We start from the raw sequence: 23,559 nt of genomic DNA, 5'->3' as shown, positions 1-23,559 counted from the left end.
TGATGAGGGAGGGGGACTTGATCGGGGGAGGGGGAGGGAAATGGGAGGCGGTGGCGGGGAGGAGGCAGAAATCCTTAATAAATAAATAAATTTAAAAAAAAGAAAAAAATAAATAAAAATATTTTTTAAAGGAATTTTAGTATTTCTACCCTTCAACTGGTCTATTAGTTGAGTTGGGTTCTGGGTATAATTTGGTTCATTTTGATATATTTGCTAAATTCAATATACCTGTGTTTATATTTGTTTTATTGGTATTAGTAGGTTTTAATTCATTTGCAATTGAAGGAATAAGAAAATTGTATTATAAAACGTCTCTATATATATTAGAGACAGTGGAATTTTTTACTTCTCAGAAATTCACTTTGGTTTTTATAGTCTCTTTCTATGCCCCCTTCCTTGAATGTGTACATATATACATGTTAAAGTAGCTATATGTTTGACTTTTTTGTGGGATAGTGAGCCATGAGGTTTTTATTTTAGGGGATGATTCAGGCTGCAGATACCCTGCTTTATCTGTATCATCTGGACTCATTAGACTATCCTGCCTGGAGACTGAGCAGGAAGAAGGAAAATCTGGGTTATGTACTTTGCTTCTATAAGCACATCTATGTGGCTAACATAAAAATCAGTAGTATAAGCAATAGAAAGTGGTTTCACCTACAGCAAGGAGGCCAGTGTAGCTAACTATCAGGGTTCTCAGAAAGTGGGTTTTGAGTACACAATAGAACACTAGTGAGTGATTATATAGATACACACACACACACACACACACACACACACACAGCCTGTGAGGGACAATTAAATTACAATACAAAAGAGTTGCATGTTTTTCAGTAGATAGAATCACTTGAAAATGTTCAGAAAGTATCTTATTATAAAACAGTAAAATCCAGAGAACAGGGGGGATTCTTTTCTTGTTGTGAGATGAGATCTCAGTTTAAAATGTGATGAGAGTATTGAGACACCCAAGTTTATTAATTACTACTTGATACATTTCAGAATAAATATCTTAAAATGCGTGTTGGTTAAACTCGAGTGTCCTGCAGTGCTCAACTACTGGCACAGATCCCTTCAAGAACTCAGTGACACAGTTCAGACTCATAACTGCCAACCAAGCAGAAACTCACCTGCACTGAGTCCAGGATTTTGTGTGGCAATAAGCGTTTTTAATGAAAAGTTTCCCAGTTCCTAAATTTGGAACAGAATCTGTAAACATGTGGCAGATTGAGCTAGCCAACCCAAGCATTATTGGAGATGTAGGGGAAACTTTTAAAAAATCACATGTGTGGGATGAGAAAATCCAGCTATGTTTATTTCAAATTGCACTAATCAGAATTCTTTTACTCTTTTCCTTTTGCATCAGTGCATCCCCATCCCCAGCCATTCACTTTTCTCTTTTAAGACTGACTTTAAGTAGTGATGAAGGCTGAAGCAATAAACAGACATTTACTGTGGTAACTGAAAGCCCCTCCTGTAGTTTATGTCCTAAATCAGTCAGAAGCAGCAAATCATCTTCATTGGCAATTAGATTTTTAACACATCCTAACCCTTTCCTTCACAGTCCATAAGTTGACAAAGAAATCAAGACTCTGCTAACCTTAAAATAGAAATGTAGAGTATGGTGTTCCTTAATTAATGTAAAATCGACCTCTAAGAAGCAATTTCCCAGTTAAATTAAGGAACAGTCACATTGGAAGCCTGCATCATTCCTATGTGGTGTTTGCAGTAGTGGTGGTCAGAAGAGCCAGGCCAGGAGTCAAGGAATGCACATTATCGTGATGAAGACCCTTGTCAGGCTCCCCTTGGAAAAGCTTTAAACTCATTATACTACCAATAAATACCCATTCTGTTCATTAGAGGAGTAAACTGATGGCACCAGACTCTAAAAGTCTAGTTAGAAGACCTGTGAAAAATCAGTTCTTGTGAAGGTACGGTGACCTAGGGTTTCTGATGTCATAATTGAAATGTTTGGACGGATAATGCCTCCTTCCCCCACTCTTGCCCTAGCCATCCCCAGGCTGTTTGATCTTTTGTTTACTGTAGTCATGCTTCTGTGGGAGTTACTTCTCAGAGACACTGTCTTCTTGATACAGGAAGAACCTGCTTATTTATTCAGCAGTAATGTTGAATATGATAGACTTTGGCTATCGATTCATGGTGTTGTATCCTCATTTTGAACTATAGGAGATTCTGAACTAGGTATTAATTATTGAAATTTCAGTAAGCATTTTAAGTAATCCAAATTATTAGATGATTAGAATGGGCTTTTATAGCAGCTATTGGAAGGTGGACTACACTGCAGAATATTGGGGAAAAAATTATTTCATTTAACTTTCTTTAAAGTTAAACCAGATAAATCATGCAAAAAGAGACTTTTAACTAGGGTGGGCACTGCAAAGGAAACAAGTGAGAGATTGTACTTGCAAAAAGCCATAGAGGGACTACCACCATCTAGTGAGAGGGTAGCTGGCAATCACATGTAACAAGCTAAAGCTTCCTAGATCTATTCCTGAGTAGTTTTTAGTAATCCATTCCCCACCCCCAGAGATGCCTTTATTAGCCAGCTTTTGACTGAGAATTTACTGATGGGAATGAGCCCTCACTCCCCCCCCCTTCTGTTTGAAAACAGTCACCTTTGCCTTGTTTGCAGAGCAAGCTCCCTGAGTCTTGCCAGCTGCAGCTTCTCTCTGCTGCTTTCCAGCTCTAATCTCCTTAAAGGTGTAGCTCCATGGCAACAGGCCCAGCCTTGAGCCCTGGAACTTTGTTTGTATTACCTGAGGGGCTAGATGCAGCCTAGAGAAATAGCGGGATGTTACCTGCACTGCCGGGCTTGGATGGTGAGGACTTGTTCGATTGTTTTTGTTTCTGTCCTGCTTCTGTTGAAGACTTGAATAACACCTGAGAGGCATTTGTGCACAGATGGCATCAGTGGCATCAGTAACTGAAGGCAGAAGGGACATCATCCTCAGCTGGCTCCTGTCTTCTACACAGAGAGTTGTTTTCTGAGGTGTAGTCCAGAAAGTGACTTGCTGCACCCGGACATGTGGCACCGCTATGGTTTGGGGTTGCACTGCCAGGGGGCTGTACAATTGCTTCGTGTAGGTAGACATTTATTTTGTTTTAAATAAAATTAGCTTATATTTTAATTTTTTGGAGATTATAAAAAACAAAAGACACTTTGTCATAGCACCTGTTTTACATATCTCTTGATCATCCTAGAGCCAAAGAGGCTTTTTCCTCCAGCAATTCCTCCTGGAAAAGAGAGCTAAAATCATTATTTTCTGTTTGTTTAACAAAGATGATGGTGTCCTGTTTATCCATCTGGTTTCTGATTCATCATATTCAGAAAGGCTGTTATGAGAAATTGTCATAATGTTTTAAAAGATAGCATTTAGCTACTTATAATTGTGCTGTATTTGTACCATATAACTTCAAAAATGGTTCCTTATCCAGAACAAAGGGAAATGAATACAAGTCCTGCTTTGTTGTGTTTTTATGACACTATATTTGGTGGCTTTTGTCCCTTTAGTACACTTTGCATTATTAGTGGGAACTACTATGTTGCCCTTTTTGCTTTAAAAAAAAAAAAGCTATCAGAAGACAGGGTTTTTTTCCAGCCTAAACTTTAGTCATTACTGTTTTGTTTTTGTTAAAACAACAGACTAAAATATTCTTATTGCTTAAGATGTTTCCTATTTATGGGGTTTGATCAAGTGGAGTGGAGACAGAAGGTAGTGAATTTAGTGCTAGCTTTCAGTTTCCTATTTCTTAATCATTTAGCTAACTGCTCTTCTGGCAGTAAGTGCTACAGCTCATCTCAGTGTTATCCTTGTTCCTAGCAAATGAATAAAGCTGCTTATTTAATACTTTACCAAAACAAATGTCTTTACACAGACATTTCTTCATAGACTTATTATTAAGTCCTACTTGAACCATAGGGGTGTCTCAATCAATAAGTGTGATAATTATTGACTAAAACTGTGACCGTACATTTTTGGATTTAGGAAAATTGTTTTTCATCATGTTTGACTTCATTAATTTTTATGATAGGAAGGCTCCTGTAGTAACAAGATCTAGGATACCCACCCTTCCTTTTTAAACAACCAGGAAAATAGAATCAGCCAAGACACCTGCCTAACAGTGTCAACTGTTCTCTGGGGAGTTTGGCTTTTTTTTCTCCTTTTTTTTTTTTTTTTTTTTTTAAGTGTGGTGGGAAGTTTCCTCAAGGCATTCTATTCTTATTATACTGTGAAGCCTGTACCGAAGTCAAAGTTTGCCCGAAGGGAGCTCCACATTGAGATGGAGATGAGGTGGTTTGAAAGACGTTCCTGTGCTGAAAGCTTGTCTTTCCGCTGTCCCTCTCACTCCCCTGGCTGCTTTCTCTTGCTCACTGTGTGTGCTGGGCTGGGAGTAGATCTCCCAGAGCACAAAGCAACAAACGAGGATTCAGCCATTGTCAGTGATACAAGAAGATAAATGATGTGTATCGTCAAATAAAATAAGAAAGAATGTCTTTTGACAGTACTCAGTACTTTTGCATAAAAAGTAATAAAGAATTCTGAATAGTGTGTATTTCTCCATTTTCCAATACAGAAATGAGACTGAAAATAACATCTGTATAGGAACTTAGAGGTCCTTTGAGATTTGTGAGATTATTCTGTTTTTGAAAAGGTGTGTTCATGAGTGTGTTCATATATGCATAGTTATGTTTACCCATGAATGTGGCTGTTAATACTGTTGTTATTGTACGATATTTATTTGTTCCTTTTATTTTTCCCATTACACTTCTGTACTTTTTTTTTTTTTTTTGGTCTCTTTTCCTTAATGCAACACTGCCTCAAGTATTCTCTACTTTTAGGGCTCGTGGTCTGCCTAAACTGAAAGAGTCTCGTTCCCATGAGTCCCTGCTGAGCCCATGCAGTGCAGTGGAATGTCTGGATCTTGGTAGAGGGGAGCCAGTGTCAGTGAAACCACTCCATAGTAGCATCCTTGGACAAGACTTCTGCTTTGAGGTAAAAAGGAAAAAGAATTTCAGAAAGAAGGGAAAATAGTTGACAATAATTTGACTGTTTGACTGTTGTGTTTCTGATTTAATGTCTTAACTAGTTTTCAGTTCCTGAAATTTTTCTACTTATAAGGGAAGAGTTGAAAATCTGTCAATAGAATTATATTTGTAATTGAAGTTATGAATTATTATCTCATACCTTTGCCTTTGTCTGCTTTAAAAACTTAAGCACTTAGTACATTGTCAGAATAGGTTACAAGATTACAATAGTTTCTCAAACTAATGTGTTATTTTTTAATATTGATGTCATATACTGTTATTTAATTCCAATTTTAGAAGAGGCCGGGCGGTGGTGGCGCACGCCTTTAATCCCAGCACTCGGGAGGCAGAGGCAGGCGGATCTTTGTGAGTTCGAGATCAGCCTGTTCTACAAGAGCTAGTTCCAGGACAGGCTCCAAAACCACAGAAAAACCCTGTCTAAAAAAAAAAAATAAAAAAAAAAAATTAGAAGAGTTTGGAGAAAACCCACCAAAATTACAGTTTTATAACTATAACATGATCAGTTCTTGACCTAGGACCATCCCTTGTTTGTTTTTGTATCTCCTGCATGTTTCTAGACCAGTAACTGCCTTTCTCAGCCACATGTCAGGGCCTCACTAACCTTCTGGAGCTAGGAACTGCCTTTTCAGACACAACACACCACCTGATCTGGTTCACTGTATTATGACCCAAGAGTGTAAGTGAGCAGACTGTAGCTTGGAGTAGGTCATTTATATGTGCTTATTATTATTATTATTATTATTATTATTTGTTTAAAATCCCTTTAACTTTTCCTTATTTGCAAAGCTCAGTTCAGTAGCTTCTACTATTGACATAGTACATTATGTCAGATGTTATAAATGACTGGAAATCAATGGGTTAATTACCTCCTGGAGGAGAAATGGATTCCAAAGAGTGATTCCTTTGTACTGATGCCTTTCAACTTCATTTAGTAGCCTTCAGTAGCATTGTAATTAAGCCGTTTTATGAAATTAAATGATCTTACAAACATTCCCTTTTTAGTTATTTTTATTAGCTCAAATGAGCATATTCATTTATAGGTTATTTTAGATATGGCCTTAAACTTTTTAAATTTTTTGTTTCTCTGCACCATGGGCCAAATTGTAAATGAGCTTTTTTTTCTCATAGTTGGAAATAAGTATTGATGCGACTTAGAGAATTTAAGTAAAGATATGACAAAATTAATATATAATATTATATTATAGTAGGAGTTGGGTTTCATAACATGGCCTAATTCTTAAACTTTAGACATTAGAAGATAGATTCCCCACCACACACATAGTCTTACATCCACACCTCTAATCTTTGTGTTGAAGGTCACCTACTTAAGTGGAAGTAAATGCTTTAGCTGTAACTCTGCCTCAGAGAGAGACAAGTGGATGGAAAACCTTCGAAGGACAGTTCAGCCAAATAAGGTAATGGTGGCTCTCAGTGTCAAAATGTGTCACAAATAGGACATGTATACCACCCCCTCTAAGACTCATGGATCATCTGAGAAGAGGGGGCAGAAAGAATATAAATACGGGAAGATAAGAGAAGGGCAGAGAAGTACACAGCCAAGGTACTCCTCATCTCATGGCTGCTGTGGCTGCAGACCACACCTCTCTGGGTCTGTCAGTCAGTCAGTCATGGACTGGGAGGGTCAGGGCCCTACCCTCCTTGCTGAACTATTGGATACTTGCCAATTTCAGGGGAGGAGCAGTTACAGTTTTCAGGTAAGTGCTCACCAGAGGAGTCCATCAGACTCTAATGGATGGTTCTGAACCCATTGTCACACAGATGTTCTTGATTAAACTCAGTGAGTCTCAGAAAGGTGGGAAGGGGCTATGATGTGTAAGAAAGGGAGTCATGAGGGTGGGAAGGAGATTAAAGAAGGCGGGGTTATGATAATCAGAATGAACATTACACGTGTATGAAATTGCAAGAACAAATTCATTTAAGTTTTTTTTTAAAAAAAATGTACTGTTTTGTAAGCATCAAGTTGATAGAAGACAAATGTAATATCTTAATTTTATATATCTTAGTAAAATGTTGTTGTTGAGACATATCTTACTATGTAACCAAGGCTGGCCTTAAACTTGCAACCCTTTTGCCCCAGCCCTTGCAAGGCTGGGATTATAGACAATTGCTACCACATCTGGCTTAGAGTTTGACAGTTTGAAAAACCTGTATACATGTTAGGACATTTTACACTGAAAATTATCTTACTGAAGACAGTATTGTTGTCATTTTACTAGTGGGAATAGAGGCTCAAAAAGCTAAGTAACATACCCAGCCCAGCCAGAAGTTAATACATAATAAAAAGTTATATTAGCAACTTACCTTTTTATTTTTAGGAATTAGTCTAAATTGCTGTTCATGATTATACTTTTTAATCCAAAAAATATGTGGTTCCATAAGATTTGTTTTGTTTTCAAGACAGTTTCTGGTGTAGCCCTGGCTGTCCTGGAACTCTGTAGACCAGGCTGGGCTCAAACTCAGCATCCTTCTGCCTCCTGAATGCTGGGCTAAAGGCTTGCATCACCACTGCCCAGCTTTGTAAGATTTAAAAAATATATATATTTTTTTAATTACATTTATTTATGTGTGTGTGTGTGTGTGTGTGTGTGTGTGTGTGTGTGTCAACGTCAACATGTGTGGAAGTCAGAGGACAATTTGCAGGGTTGATTCTTTTCCTTCAACAGTATGTGTTCTGGGATCAAATTCAGGTCACTGGGCTTGGCAGCAGGTGTATCTACCCACTGAACTTGCACAGGATTCTTCTTTAGCGTTCTTTGGTTCAAAACAATGAGATAGCAATTCTTTTTACTATGTTGACTGTTCTTAGTAGAAGAACATTAATAAACAGCATTACTTGAGGAAGAAAACATTCTCTTTCTGGTTTGTCAGATCTCAAATTTGCTGTCTCTTTATAGGACAATTGTCGACGAGCTGAAAATGTTCTCCGTTTATGGATCATTGAAGCCAAGGACCTTGCCCCTAAAAAAAAATATTTCTGCGAACTGTGCCTTGATGATACCCTATTTGCTCGTACAACCAGCAAGACCAAAGCAGACAATATTTTCTGGGGTGAACATTTTGAATTCTATAGCCTTCCACCTCTTCATAGCATCACAGTTCACATTTATAAGGATGTGGAAAAAAAGAAAAAAAAGGACAAGAATAATTATGTAGGGCTTGTCAATATCCCCACTGCCAGTGTGACTGGTCGCCAGTTTGTAGAAAAGTGGTACCCAGTAAGTACACCCACACCCAACAAAGGAAAGACAGGAGGACCTTCCATTCGGATTAAGTCACGTTTCCAAACTATCACCATTCTGCCTATGGAGCAATACAAAGAATTTGCAGAATTCATCACCAGCAACTACACCATGCTGTGTTCTGTTCTTGAGCCAGTAATTAGTGTGAGGAATAAAGAGGAGCTGGCTTGTGCCTTAGTACACATTCTTCAGAGTACTGGCAGAGCCAAGGTAAGCTGAAACAGGTGTATTACCTGAAAGTCCTTCCTTAACTATGTACAAGGAAATGAAGCTGTGGATACTGGGAGATATTGTGAAAATCCAGTTTAGAATGTTTTCAGAAAAGAAAAAGGAAATTAAGGTTGAGTAAAGGAAGTCTATTAGCAGGTCTGTAAGATATGGAGATTTGTAAAGTAAAGTAAAAGGGAGGGCTAGCAAATACTTACTTCTAGTTTATTTTTGTGAGGGTAGATACCAAGGCCACAGTTGCTCTCGTACCCCACGACATGAATTCTGTTGTTGTTGTTGTTTTCTTTTTTGAAACATGGTCTCACCATATTGCCCATTATAGCTTCAAACTTGATATCCTCCTGCCTCAGCCTCCCAAATCCCAGAATTAAAGGTGTTACAAGTGTGCAACATCATGCCTAGCTGAAGTTTTTCTGAAGTACTAAATGTTGTATTTTAAGATTAACTGCTAACTGTATGTCAGTGGTACCGAAGGAGATAATCAAAAAAAAATGTGCTGAGTATAAGTCTTCATGGAGTTAACATTTTTATCTGAAATGGAAACACAGGGGTGCTGTACAGTTAGTTGGCAGCTGTTTCGTCACAATCTTTCATCTACATGGAAATGAAAACTGGGAAGCTGAAATAACATCTAACATGTGCCAGTAACTGTTAGGTGATGAAAGTGTGTCTTCACTGGATGTGTTGGGCAAAATAAACATTATCTTTAGTCTTTCGGTTTTCTGGAGAAATTGTATCAAGTAATACAAAAGTGGATATTTGATTATAGTAAGAAGTGAAGAGGGTAAAAAGATAAATAATATTGTGGAGGTGTGGAGCAAGGGGAATTGACAAGCAAGGCTCTAGGGTAATATTGATCCAGGAGGGCTTCATGGAGGAAGCAGTATGTGAGCTGAGATCTAACGGTTTCCAGAAATTACTTTTGTAATAATGGGAGTGGAGGTGAGGACAGAACTGAGAGCAGCATTAGAAAAGATTATTGTGGTAAGTAGAGAACCTTGTATGTGGATGGGCTGTGCAGACTAATGGACATAAAAAAGCAACTAAAGCAGCATGCAGGGGCTGGAGCAGAGAGACTAGGGCTTGGCGATGGTCAAAACACAGAGCAACTTGGAGGTGCATTTAGAATTATGGTCTTTTTCAAAAGCGCATTAGAAAATCTCTGTAGGAATTCAGAAACCAAATTTAGAGCTGACGATACATAAGATTTTTATCCTGACTGCCTTTTCCCTTTCAAAGGAATTTGTTGCCTTCATTTATAGCAGAGTTCCCAGCATTTCTGCTATTTCGGTAGTCTCTTTTAATGTATGGTTCTTATTCAGTTGCTTTCTTTCTGACTGAACATTATTCTGCCAGGATTTTCTGACTGACTTGGTGATGTCTGAGGTGGATCGTTGTGGAGAACATGATGTCTTGATCTTCAGAGAAAACACCATTGCCACTAAATCCATTGAAGAATACCTCAAGTTGGTGGGACAACAGTACCTTCATGATGCACTGGGTATGGAAGAGGAAGATATTTATCCTCTTTCCCTTTCAGTTTTAACTTCTTCTACCTCCTAAGTCAAAGAAGTTAAACTCAAACTGTATATGTTCATCTGACTTGAGTGATTTAGACTTCAACCATTAACTGTCTCTGCAGTACTTACCAGTAGAGTAACCACACACGTTCATTATAACATATATGAAAATAGAAAACCCTTCAGCCTATATAGCCACCCCAAACCTCTGCATTTCTGACTCCAGGATATATAATAGTACTGATGGATTTCACTACTAGAACTTAGGTGTCTAATTTTCCAAAAGTACTGGGTGTTCATACTGTGATATGGCTGCATTACTTCAGTCCTAAAAGAACTAACCTGCCATTTATTATGCTTTCAAAATTCTCATCATAAAGAAATATTTGATAGTTCCTACAGTTCTACGCTTCTGTTTTAAGGTCTCTAACTAGTAACTAATTTTTGCCTAATCATTAGTTGTTGGTGACTAAGCCACTCACCTGATTGGTTAAAAATTAGTTACTAGTTAGAAGTTGAACTGACTTGGCAATTTGTTCAGTTTGTAGGAAAGATTGATTAAATATTATAGAGAATTTGTAGACTTTCTAAGTGACTAAGGATAGTGAGTTTCTTTGGGGTATTTTATTTTTAATCATGTATGTCTTTTCATGGGTATGAACACTTGAGTGCAGGTACTCATGGAGCTTGAGTTAACAAACAGTTATTGCTTGCCAGATGTGAATGTGGGAATCAAACTCAGGTCCTCTACAAGAGCAGTACAGGCTCTTAAGTGTAGAGTCATCTCTCCAGCCCCTTGATAACATTCTTAGAAGAAACAACAGAAATCATGGAAGTAGTAGGCCTTAAAGGGGGAAATTATATGTTACCTTATATGTGTTGACTTGAAGTTCTGATAGAAATTTGGGGGGGGGGGAGTTTAGGTGAAAAAAGCAAATTAGAGCATATGTCTAGACAGATGTGAGAACTCGGGGGCTGACTTATGTAGAGGAGTTAAATGAAGCTAAGAAATTACCAAAACAAAAAGGATCGAGCCAAAAACACATCTCATGAAAAAGGGAGATAAAAAACAAGGAAAATGATCAGAGGGAAAAATGCAAAAAAGAAAACCATGGAAATGAAGCCTCAAATACCAATACAAAAGAGAGTAAAGGAGTCAGAGAAGCGCTGTTTTTCATAGTACCTCCTAGGTGGTCATCTCCATCAGGATGAAGTTGAATATGTCCAAAACTGATTGGGTGAATGAGAAGCACATGGACACAGGCATTCTTACTGATGCTCTGGGTGAAGAGTGGAAGGGTTATGTGGTCTGAATCAATTGTAAGAACAATGAACAAGGTTTTCCCTTGAAGCAGAGTATTTTGACCCACATCTGATGAGTAAGGGGCTTTCTTGTGATAAACCAAGGATAACTGGAGAGAGGAAGAGCAAATCTGGATTTGGATGCATTGTGGATGCCAAGCTGAGTGTTCTCAGCTTTGTTACTGTTTAGAGCCCAAAAGAACTAGCACAATCTGCAAACTTTTCAACTCTCTAAAGATGATGGCCACCAATATGTTGTCAAGAAAGCTCATAAGCAAGGAAAGTGAGAAGCCCCCAAGATTCAGCATCTTGTAACGTCACAAGTCCTGCAAGTGCTCTAAAGAAACAACACACTAAGAAAAAGGAGGAGGAGGCTTCAAATATGCCAAACTTTTGGCCCGATAATGAAAGAAGCCAAAGAAATGCTACAGGAACAGATTGCCAAGAGATGTAGGCTGTCTTTGCTGAGAGTGTCTACTTCTAGGTCCAGTCAGAAATAAAGAATCTTTAAAAGTAACAAACTGGTTAGATGTTGAGGACAAGGAGGGTCAGAAGCTGAAGATGCAGCTCAGTGGAGTTGGAGAGATGGCTAGGTGATTAAGAGCACTTAACTGCCCATTTTTAAGCATTCGTGATACCCTAGATTCAATACCCAAGACTACTGTTTTTTGTTTGTTTGTTTGTGTTATTTATTTGTGTGTATGTGTGTGTGTGTGAGAGAGAGAGAGAGACAACAGACAGAAAGAGACAGAGAACAAACACAACTTGTAGTTGGTTATCTCCTTCCACCATGTGGGTGCCAGGGATCCAATTTAAATCATCAGGCATTGTAGAAAGCATCTTTGCTCACAGAACCATCTTGCTAGCCCAATGCTACCTTTAACAAAAAAAAAAAAAAAATTAGATGGTAAGAAAAATAGTTGTCAAATTATTTCACAGTTTAAATATTACTTGTGATTCTTCAGACTGTTGTATCAAGAGAAAAGGAGCTGGGCGATGGTGGCACACGCCTTCAATCCCAGCACTCACAAGGCAGAGGCAGGCAGATCTGTGAGCTTGATGACATCGTGGTCTACAAAGTGAGTTTCAGGATAGCTAGGGCTACACAAAGAAACCTGTCTTTAAAAAAAGGAATTAAGGAGGGAAAAAAAGAGGAAAGGAATTAAAAGGGGTAAAAAGTAGTAACTGGTTGAAAACTGGGGCTGTGTTTACAGGAAGCAGAATAGTAGTGACAATTTCTACTCTAAACAAGAGTTGTTTTTTTTTCACTGCTGTTTATCTTCAAATCTACTCAATTGCTTTAATATAAGATCTAATAAGAATTATGAGAAAACAGTTGATTTTCATTGACACAGGAAAGATGCTATTAATCTCATTTACATAGGCACTTAAGTATGGTTATACATTTTGTGTTAGTATTTGCTTTAGTTCTGAAATGTAGGGACAGACTCTGGGTGGTGTTTTTTTTTTGGTTTTGTTTTTTTTTTTTTTTTTGTCATTTCTTTTAACTAAATTTTGATGCTATTAGGGGCCAATTAGAGCTCAGAAATATTCTGTGCCGTGGAGGTATGTGAGGACGGATGGAAGCTTTTAGCTCTTGTGCTTGAGATTTCCCAGTGAGAAAAGGAAGTACTCTCCACGCCCCCAGGTGTGTGCCCTTCTCATTATAACAGGCCACAAGGCCTTCGTGATTTTCAATTATTTCTATGAAAGATATTTACCCAGCGTCGTTATAGTTCAAGCTGAGGCCAGAGAACGGGATTCTTGACCTGTTCCTGTATTGTGTACTAACGCAGATATCAGTTAACAAATAAGAATCCTCACACTTTGAAACACTGTATTGAGATGATAAGGACCACTTAAATACAAAGATGAAGACAGGGGAAACAAGAAAGAAGAAAATAATACAAACTTTTAAACTGTCAATCTTAGATTCCGGGACAATGACAATGGAGGCCAGGCCAGGGCCACAAACTCACAGTGCCCCTTGCAGATGTGCTTTTGCTGGATACGTGTTTAATAGAGGACACGCAGCAACAGTGACAGGAGCCAACTTTTGCCCAGACTTAAAGGGATGACACTCAATTACACTTCTCAGCCACACTCACAAGCCCAGAGGCGATCACAGGCATCTTACAAGTGTTACTGGGTGCAGGTTCAGTCCCTTCCCTTGACAAAGTCAAGTTTACACCAGTGACCTAGGGCAGCAAAACTTCCTCTCATCTGTCCAGCTCTCCCAATGTCAAGCAGAAAGAACCACTCAAAATGAAAGAGGGTCTTCCTGCCCCTACACACGGACTTCTCATTTGCTCCTAACAGCATCAAAATTTAGTTAAAACAACAACAAAAACCCTCAGCTAGACTCTGTCACTACATCTGAGATTCAGCGCTTCCAAATGCTGCTCTCTTCTCAGGAAGGGGCAGTTCACACTTAGGAAGTCATGCACAATGAACGTGCTGGCACAGATTGATACACATATTGCTGAAGGAGTTGTCCAGTACCCTTTAAGACAGGCAGAGTGGTCACAAGGGGCTTACAGCAGGCAACATCCCCTCCGGTTATTACAGACAGAGGGAGACTCAATCTGTGTTGTCCTATAAAAGACAACAATAAAGCATCTTTAACAGTGTTCTCCATTCTGTGAACATGAAGGTGAAAATATTCATATTCTAAAGATCTGTTTGCTTAAATGGATTTCTGAATTAAAGCTCCAAAATGACAAATGATTACCAAGTCCTTTGATAAAATAGTGAATAATTAAATATATGATTAGCTCAGTAGGCATGAAAATTAATTCATTGAGCATGGGAAACAATTTAGATAACCTCACAAAGATCTCTGGTTAACATTTCTGTGACCTAAGAACATGGGTTAGGATAAAGAAAATGGCTGCAGCTTCCCAGAGCATGAAAACAATTAACTCATAAGATTCTCAGTTCTGAGACTAGACTCTTCTTCCTACTGAAGTTTTGTTGTATTAATACACTTTAAGCAAAAAGAAAAAAAGAAGTGCTGTTTATGTCGTTCATTGGTAGAGTACTTTCCTGACACACATAAGGCCATGAGTATAGCCCACCCATCCTCAAAGAAAGTTGCCATCATAATGTACAGTATCAGCCAGGTTCTTAGCCTGTCTTGATTTTAATAAAAGCATTACTCTCTACTGAGAAAAAAAAAAAGCTCTGTTCTATTTAGACTTAAGTCTTCCATCTGTTTGCTCCCTTTACCTGTCTGATTAAAGTCAATTTCTTGTTGCTGTCTTGTGACAAAGAAGAAATAGCATCTGTGAAACATAAGTCTCTTAGAAGGCATAATTTCCAGGCTGGTGTTAGAGGCAAATGCCTGTCAGCAGTAATATGTCAACACCTGTTAAACAAACCTCACATGAAATGTTGATGATAGTAACCATTTAGCAATTAACATAGAAAACATGTAATAGAACTGAGCATGGTGGCACATGCTTGCATTTTCATCAGTCTTAAGGTAAAGGCAGGACTACTTTTGAGTTTGCAGTTAGTCTGGAGTTCATGAGACCTTTACTAAAAAGATGGGAGGTGGGGAGTTGGAAAGATGGCTAGATGATTAAGAGCACTTAACTGCTCTTGCAGAGAACCCAGGTTGAGTTCCCAACACCCACATAGTGACTGACAACCATTCATAAATCCAGTTGCAGTGAATTTGATACCATCTTCTGATCTCTGCTGACACCAGACACTTCGGTGGTACACATACAGACACATACACATAAAACAAATCTAAAATTTTTTTAATTAAAAAAATGTTCTCAAAGAAGGGGGTGGAAATATGGCTAAGCAGTTAAGAAAGCTTGTTTGCTGCATAATCATGAAGTCCAGCGTTTGGATACAGTACCCACATAACAAGCTGGGAATCTGCAAACAGCTGTGCCTCCAGCTCCCCGGATCTGACACTCCTGGGCCTCCATGTGTAAAGTCATGCTCATCTCTTCACCTGTGTTTATATTCATACAAACAAGACAAATACAATGCTTTCTTACAATTCAAAGAAGAAAACATGATAGAACATTTTGAATACACACTAAATATTTAAACTCAGTGATTGCCCCTTTTAGCTCCCCCCCCCCCAAGGCAAAGGAGCAAACTCAAATAATTTTCAAGTAAGTACCTTTTTAGGTACAAACCTATTAAGCTTCATCTTAATTTTAGCATACTACACATTTTCAGACATGCATTATAATTCCAAAAATGAAGACAGTTTTTGGGGTTTTTTTTTGTTATTGTTGTTGGTTTGGTTTGGGTTTTTTTTTTTTGTTTCTTTTTGAGACAGGGTTTCTCTGTGGCTTTGGAGCCTGTCCTGATACTAGCTTTTGTAGACCAGGCTGGCCTTGAACTCGCAGAGATTCACCTGCCTCTGCCTCCCAAGTGCTGGGATTAAAGGCATGCACCACCACCGCCTGGCCCAAATTTTTGGTTTTTAATAAATTTTTTTATGATATCATTATCAGGAAAATCTTTAGGCCCTTTAGTGCTGGTACAATTTTTGTCTGGACCCTGAGTAATTTATTGGATTGTTTACTTGAAGAATGAAAGAAAAATAGTTTTTGCTTATATTATTAATATTTCCTTAGAATAGGCATGACCTAAGTGAACACTCATAGCAGAATGTTACAGATTTACATTGTAGCCAGTTATACTGAATTATTCGATGCTGATAGTTTTAAGTTTTACAGCTATGTGCCTTTCAAATGAAACAGATTGAATGAAACATGAAATGAACACTTGTGGCGATTGTTACCAATTTGATGATTTTACTTAATTAAAAACTATTTTAAAGTAGCATGTTTTGTACATAATAATGCAATCTAAAGGATTTTTTTTCTTTCTCTTTTTCTCCTTACTACAACTCTAAAAGACAGGTCTGATACCTAAATAAAACAGACAGAGCTCAGTCTAATTAAGTAATGTTTCAAGGCCCCTTAGTTAAGTGAGGAATCCAGGATGTTACCATAGCACTCTTTTAATATAATAGAACATGTTCATAATCTGTTTGTACGTGTGCACATGCGCTTGCATGCATGCGTGTGTGCATGGTGCATGTGTATGTACCACTTTGCTTCCTGTTCCCCAAGAATGTTTCTTCTAAATAGGTTTCCCATCCCCTGTAATAGCTATTTTTAAAAGCTTTCCTTTACCTCAGTTATAATTATTTTGACAAAAAATGTTTCATTTTGTCCCTGTTATTTTTTTTAAGAAATTACTGTTCTTCAAAACCCTCTTATGACTAACTTGAACCTCAAGTCACATCCACAAATTGAGAAAGATTTTTAAAAGGTCCACTCTTTAATGAAGAGGGACCTGTAAGCAAACTATGCTTCCATCTCCTATAAAACCTTACTAAGCTCCTATCCTGCTTTTTTGAGAGTGATACAAGGGAGGGGGTAATGAATTTGAACATAATTGAGATTCATATGCACAAAAGTATAAACATGGACCGTCAGAAGACACTGAAGTAGCATACCTTACAGAGGTAAACAGATAAGTGATTCCAAAGAATAGTAAGCATATCCTTGTAGATATCCAATGATTCCTAAGAATATGCTATCCGGCCAGTGATTATAAACCAGTGTCTATGGAAAAGCATATAAAGTATATGTAAAGAGAAATGCTGCAGTTTTGTGTGGAAGGTTAAATTACTGTCCCCAGTGCTAGCAGTAGCGCTGAAGAGCCTTGTTTGTGCCTGTGTTTGACACCAACATTACTCCTAAAACTTTAGTTGGTTATCTGTTCAGTCAGACTTGGGAGTTATTTTTCCCCCTCTGGAATAATGAGATTACTTACACTAGTTGGAGGAACTCTGTAAAAGTTCTTGATAATTAAATATATTTTGGGTTTCCAATAAAAGATACTATATTTTTAAATCAAATCATGGCTATTTTTTTTAAATAATGATGATGCTGGTGATTGATTCTATTCTGCTTCCAGGATAAAGAGAATAAATGTAATGCATGGGAGGAGTACACTTCATGGTTCCTCCTTGCTCAGAGTTTCTTGTTCTATTTAGGAAAGCTTAGTTTAGTTATAGTACTTGTCACCTTTTCTCTTTGGTTAGGGGAGTTCATCAAAGCCTTGTATGAATCAGATGAGAACTGTGAAGTGGATCCCAGCAAGTGCTCATCTAGTGAGCTGATAGACCATCAGAGCAACCTGAAAATGTGCTGTGAGTTGGCTTTCTGCAAGATCATCAATTCATACTGGTGAGCTTGTGTCCTTGACACCTTTTCCATATGACTTGAAGGAAATTGCAAGATTTCCCTCCCTTAGGCCTGTCTAAACTCTAACTCTTCATTGTGAGCAGGACTTCTGAACTCCTCTCTAAATAACCCTTCCCAGCTGATAGAGCTGTACTTTCTAATACCTACAAGTAGAGGTTGGAGGTGGCGGTGGGGTTGTTTTGTTTTATTATTTATTATTTTTTTAATATTTGCTAGTACAGAGCAGATGTGTTCATAAATTTTGATCTTTTGCTCTGCCGCAAACAAGTGGTGAGTTTGGGAAGATTTTTCATGAACAGCCTTTAGGGATATTATGGTAAGCTATGTTAAACCAGGTTGTTTAGTAAGGAGCCTCAAGCTGTTTTTCCACTCTGCTAAACTAAATTTGTACTAATCCAAAACTTGTTACTTTCAGTTTCTAATCTCCACTTGGCCTTCTCTGACTATTCCACCTCCTGTCAGCTATGAATCAGACTGACTCCCATCTCTGAGTGTCTAGTAGGTCCTCCTCCTAGCTCAGTTGTAGAACAGGGGCATCCTGGGTCAGAGGGGTCACTTTCATAGGTTATGACACTTTATATTTAGAGGTTTTGGGGGTTTTTTTGTATATTTTCCCCCTTTTGTAGTGTCTTCCCTCGTGAGTTGAAAGAAGTGTTTGCATCATGGAAGCAGCAGTGCCTGAACCGGGGCAAACAAGACATCAGTGAGCGGCTCATCAGTGCCTCACTGTTTCTCCGTTTCCTTTGCCCAGCCATTATGTCTCCCAGTCTTTTCAGCCTGATGCAGGAGTATCCTGATGACCGCACATCTCGAACTCTAACTCTTATTGCCAAGGTCATTCAGAACCTGGCCAACTTTGCCAAGTAGGTGAAACTACCCTAACCCTTTAAAAACACCTGGCTTTAAAGAAACACATGAGTTTTTAGATGAGGCTGAGAGCCGCATTCCCACTCCTACTAGATTTTTATTACATTGTCAATAAAAATTTTAAAACGGAAACAAATATTAAATAACGCTGGTACAAACATTTAGTAATAGCTAAAAATGTTTGTAAAGGATATCCAATAATGTGTAAGTGGTGATAACTAAATTAAAGTACTAATTAAAGATAGAATGACAAATGATAACATACGCATTATTTTAGCAATGTGAAACCAGTATAGGAATGAGAGTGCTGGGAAAAGGCCAGTGGTATTCTTACATCGCATGCACTAGGTCCAGGCTCAATCCCAAGCATCCGTCAAAAACAGAAGTGTCATGAAAACAGGCAAATACTGCGGTTACATCATCTGTTGCAAATAGGGTAGCCACTTCTAACAGGTGGTATTAAGAAAAATGCAGAAGATGGAAGGGCATTGTAGACAATCAAAAGAAACCAAATGCAGAAAAACCACCATTGAAGCAGACTGTCTTCTCATATATTATTTTGTAAATTTTTTTTTAATTTAATTTTATGTGTATGGGTGTTTTGCTTATGTATAATACTTGAAATTTATTGGTATTATAAGTTAGGAAAACAATCTGTAAAAATTATTTGGGGGTCCATCAAGATGATTCATCAGGTAAGGACACCATCTGTCAAACCTGACAACTTGAGTTTAATACCCCAAACCCACATGGTAGACAGAAAAAAACAGCGTCAACATGTTGACCTCTGACCTCCACATGTGCACCATGATGTGCAAACACCACCATCCCACACATACAAAATAAACTAATGTAAAGGTTTTTTTTTAGCTATTTGGGTACTGGAAAGACAGCTCAGCGGTTATGATCACTTACAACTACTTCATTGGACCCAAGTTTGGTTCTAACCAGGGAATCCATCACCTATGCCATCAAGGGGCACCCACACTCACAATCACATACATACACATATAATTATCAAAATAATTTTTATTATTTGGCAAAAAAACAATCTAATTATATGAGATGAATCATGAATAATGTTTTAAAATCTTTAATGTGAAAATGGCATTGATTTATATAAGATACTCCTTATTCTGGAAACAATGGACTCTAAAGTATGTAGAGGTAGTATCTGTAATTTAATTTAAAATAATTCTAGATTTTAACAAAAGGATATATATCTGTAGAGAATGAAAGCAAACCTGGCAAACAAAAAAAAAAGTTGAACAGTTGGTTGATATAGATGAAAAGCATATGGATGTTTGTTATATATTCTTTTAACTTTCTGTAGGCTTAAATTTATTTTCCAAAGGAAGTTAGGAAGCCAAGAACAGTGGCTCACACCTTCAATCCCTGCACTCAGGAGGTAGAAGCAGGTGGATCTTCTTAAGTCCAAGGCCAATCTAGTTTAGGCCAGCCAGCCAGTGAGACTTCTCCAAAAGAGAGGGGTAGAGAGGAAGGACCAGGAAAGAATTCAGACTGCTAAAGTGATCACAGATATATTTAATATTGAGACAGACAAGCTTCTACCAACAATGTATGGAAGAAAAACTGCTGTTGAAGCAGACTGTCTTCTCATATATTATTTTGTAAATTTTTTTAAATTTAATTTTATGTGTATGGGTGTTTTGCTTATGTGTAAGCCTATGTACTACATGCATGTGCGGTGCCTATAGAGGCCAGAAGAGGGCATCGGATTCTCTAAAACTGGAGTTAGAGACAGTTACAAGCCACCATGTAAGTGCTGGGAATAGAATCCAGGTCCTCTGGAAGAGCAACTAGTGCTCTTAATTGTTGAACCATCTCTCCAGCCCTCTAATAGAATTTTTTTGAATTGGACCTTATAGCTAACACAGAAAAATTTGCCCATATTTGAGTTACTTCTAATAAAATTATTTGTAGGTTATGTTGGGGCAGGTTTTATAGACTTAAAGTAAGAATATAGATGGGCGGAAATTTCTTCTTTGATGAAATAAAGAACATGAACAGAGACTTAGAAAAAGTCTCCTCCCATACAGTCTCCTCTTGTGTAAGGACTGCAGTTCGTGGTTTTAGTTACCTGAGATCAACTGTGGTTCAAAAATATTTAATGCAGCATTCAAACCATTGTGAATAGGAGATATCTCCTGATGTCTGACTACCTCAACCATCCATTTGTTCTCTGTATCTATGCAGTGTATACCACCTACATTAATAGGCTCTTGGTTTTCAGATTAACTAATGACATATCATAATGCTTGTATTCAAATAACCTTATATTACTCATTAATAGTCCCCACCCAAGTAGAAATTGTCATGCTGGCAATTTGGATGTGATGAAGAGAAACTATAAAGTCCTTTTAAATTTGGGTTGGGTTTTTTCTTTTTCTTTTTTTTTTTTTTTTTTTTTTTTTTTTTTTTTTTTTTTGGTTTTGTTTTAAGAGTGCATTATAGGGCAAAATATAGGGAGTTCAATGATACCTGCAGTTTCAGGCATCCATTAGAGGTCTTTCAATATGAACCATGGGTAAGAAAGAGACTACTATGAAATATATTTGGAAACTAGAAATAAAAAAATAATAGCAAAATTGGAGATTGTATTGATGGGCACTTGGTAGATAACTAAGGATTATATTATGTGAAAATTTTGAAGACCAAAACGGGAATTTTTGTCTTTACTTTTGAGTTTTTCAACATGGGTTAAAGAAATATTAAGAAAGAATATTTTAGCAGTTACAACTTAAAATCTTTATCATCACAAAATAAAAGACATGATACCTCTTTGTAAGTCAACTCAAAATGTTAACATATCTTTTCTTGACTTAACGTTCTTTCTTATTTTCTCACCTAACTCAGGTTTGGTAACAAAGAGGAATACATGGCATTCATGAATGATTTTTTAGAACATGAATGGGGTGGAATGAAGCGGTTCCTTTTGGAGATCTCTAATCCAGACACCATCTCAAACACCCCAGGCTTTGATGGTTACATTGATCTGGGCAGAGAGCTGTCAGTTTTGCATTCCTTACTGTGGGAAGTGGTTTCCCAGCTTGATAAGGTAAAGTCGGGGAGTGGTGGGAAATGGGAGATACAGAACCTTAGTGTCCAGATTCGAGATCATCATGATGACAGCAAACAGCCTTTCTGCTGGTGACAGCAGCCTTTTGTTCTAGACACCATCATTAAGTAGGTGATGTACACCAAAATTCTTGGAGAGCCATGGAATCATTAATATATGTTTAAATAATTACCTGAACTAATCAAATATTCTGTAAATTTATATATATGACAACTTGCTTAGAAACTATTTTCAGATATTACTATATGCATCCATGTATAAGAAGAAACTTCATCTGGTAATTTCTAAAGACAATATTTCTGTAAATTTATATATATATGACAACTTGCCTAGAAACTATTATCAGATATTAGTATATGCGTCTTTATGTAAAAGAAACTTCTGGTAATTTCTAAAGACGATCTTTTTAAAGTACAAGTTTAAAAAATATTGTTCATCATATTCAAGTTAATTTCACCATGGAGAAATTGTTCTTCCCATTGTGTAAGTCAGGGTTGGATATAATTTTCAGCAGTAAGAATCACATAGGATCTGAAAATACGATGTTTTCTTTATCTACCAATGTGAATTAAGAACACAAAAATAATCATTTTCCTATGACAAAGGAACTTTATTTCATTTTAACAACTAAGTGTAAAACGTACCAATCATTTTCTTCATTCTGGATTTTACAAAGAGGAATAGATTCTATAGTATAAAATAGTTCAGTAGTCAATGTTATTTTTCCTATAAGGATTTATTTTTCTTAAATTTTCTTATCTATAAAGTGTTATCTAATGTATAAGAATAAACTTCTTAGTAAATTTTACTTTCTAGAAAAAATATAGTTATGGTACTTAAAATGTTTATAAAACCATAAACCATTCTTTATCCTCAAGAACTACTTCTTTACTTTAAGAAATGCTATGTGGATACTCAGTTGAAGTTATGTAGAAAGTAAATTCTTCTTATGTGACTCTTAGCTTAGCATTGTTGAGCAAGTAAAAGCATTCTTCAGATGACATTCATACCTGCCCTAGCAGAGTGGAAGAGTTCCAGTTAGCTGGAGCATGCAGCTAAGTGTTAGAGCACCTGCCTGGCATGAGAGGACCTTAGGTTTGAATGTCAGCAAGGAAAGCACACAGTATAATACAATGATAGAGTACCTGCCTGGCATGAACAAGGACCTGGGTTTGATGGCCAGACACACTGATCATTGAGAAGATAATGATCTAAAGGTATCCATGGCTGCTTATCCTAAACTGCATAGTGATTGAGGGATTCCATGAGAACCCATGGGGATAAGAATGCCATTAGGGGAAAAAAATGATGAAGATAAGATAAAACAATTATTTTAAAAGGTGTTTTTTGGGCTGGAGAGATGGCTCAGAGGTTAAGAGTACTGGCTGCTCTTCCAGAGGTCCTGAGTTCAATTCCCAGCAACCATCTGTACTGAGATCTGGCGCCCTGCTCTGGCGTGCGGGCATACATCGAGGCAGAATGTTGTATACATAATAAATAAATAAATATTTTTTTAAAAAAGGTGTTTTTAGATAGCTACATCAGTAAGATACACATACAATTATTTCATGAAATAGGTCTAGTTTATTCATGATCAAAGTCTTTTTTTTAACAGGTTTTTCTATGTGAACACACTTCTTCATTTTTAGTCTTTAGTCATGGAAACCAGGAGTATATCTAGACACATCTCAGAGGAGAGAAAGCCCTCTGATTTTACTATTTTGGTTTGGTTTGGTTTTTAACAAAAGACTCAGTTGACAGTGAGTCAAGGTTTCCAAGATTTACTGGAATAGTGGATTGTACTGTAAACTAACTGCACATCCTGCAGTTCTCTGGGTCCCTGAGTGCAGCACCTTCCTGTATGTTGGCATGCATTGCTTTCCTCACATAATCCTTTTCCTTCAGAAGTTTCATCACGCTGGCAGTCATCTGATCCCAAAGTTCCTTTGGTTAAAAGGTGTTTGGT

The 23,559-nt window shown here is 37.5% G+C and overlaps 1 protein-coding gene across 5 annotated transcripts in view; it reads left to right on the top strand.

Annotated features, from left to right (window-relative positions):
* Rasal2 (RAS protein activator like 2) overlaps nucleotides 1–23,559 on the top strand; it is a 284,303-nt gene that overhangs the window by 234,744 nt on the left and 26,000 nt on the right. For all 5 annotated transcript variants that reach the window (XM_013352533.2, XM_005363926.3, XM_005363927.3 and 2 more), the window contains 7 exons: nucleotides 4,859–5,012; nucleotides 6,382–6,480; nucleotides 7,981–8,535; nucleotides 9,910–10,054; nucleotides 17,464–17,608; nucleotides 18,253–18,489; nucleotides 21,371–21,572. In XM_013352533.2, the coding sequence (XP_013207987.1) occupies nucleotides 4,859–5,012; nucleotides 6,382–6,480; nucleotides 7,981–8,535; nucleotides 9,910–10,054; nucleotides 17,464–17,608; nucleotides 18,253–18,489; nucleotides 21,371–21,572 (1,537 nt within the window). The remainder of the gene's footprint in view (nucleotides 1–4,858; nucleotides 5,013–6,381; nucleotides 6,481–7,980; nucleotides 8,536–9,909; nucleotides 10,055–17,463; nucleotides 17,609–18,252; nucleotides 18,490–21,370; nucleotides 21,573–23,559) is intronic.

This window comes from Microtus ochrogaster (genome assembly GCF_000317375.1).
Source record: "Microtus ochrogaster isolate Prairie Vole_2 chromosome 6 unlocalized genomic scaffold, MicOch1.0 chr6_random_2, whole genome shotgun sequence".
Classification (NCBI taxonomy): Eukaryota; Metazoa; Chordata; class Mammalia; order Rodentia; family Cricetidae; genus Microtus; species Microtus ochrogaster.
The sequence above is the reverse complement of the archived record's forward strand: the minus strand, read 5'-3'. Positions and strand labels throughout refer to the sequence as shown.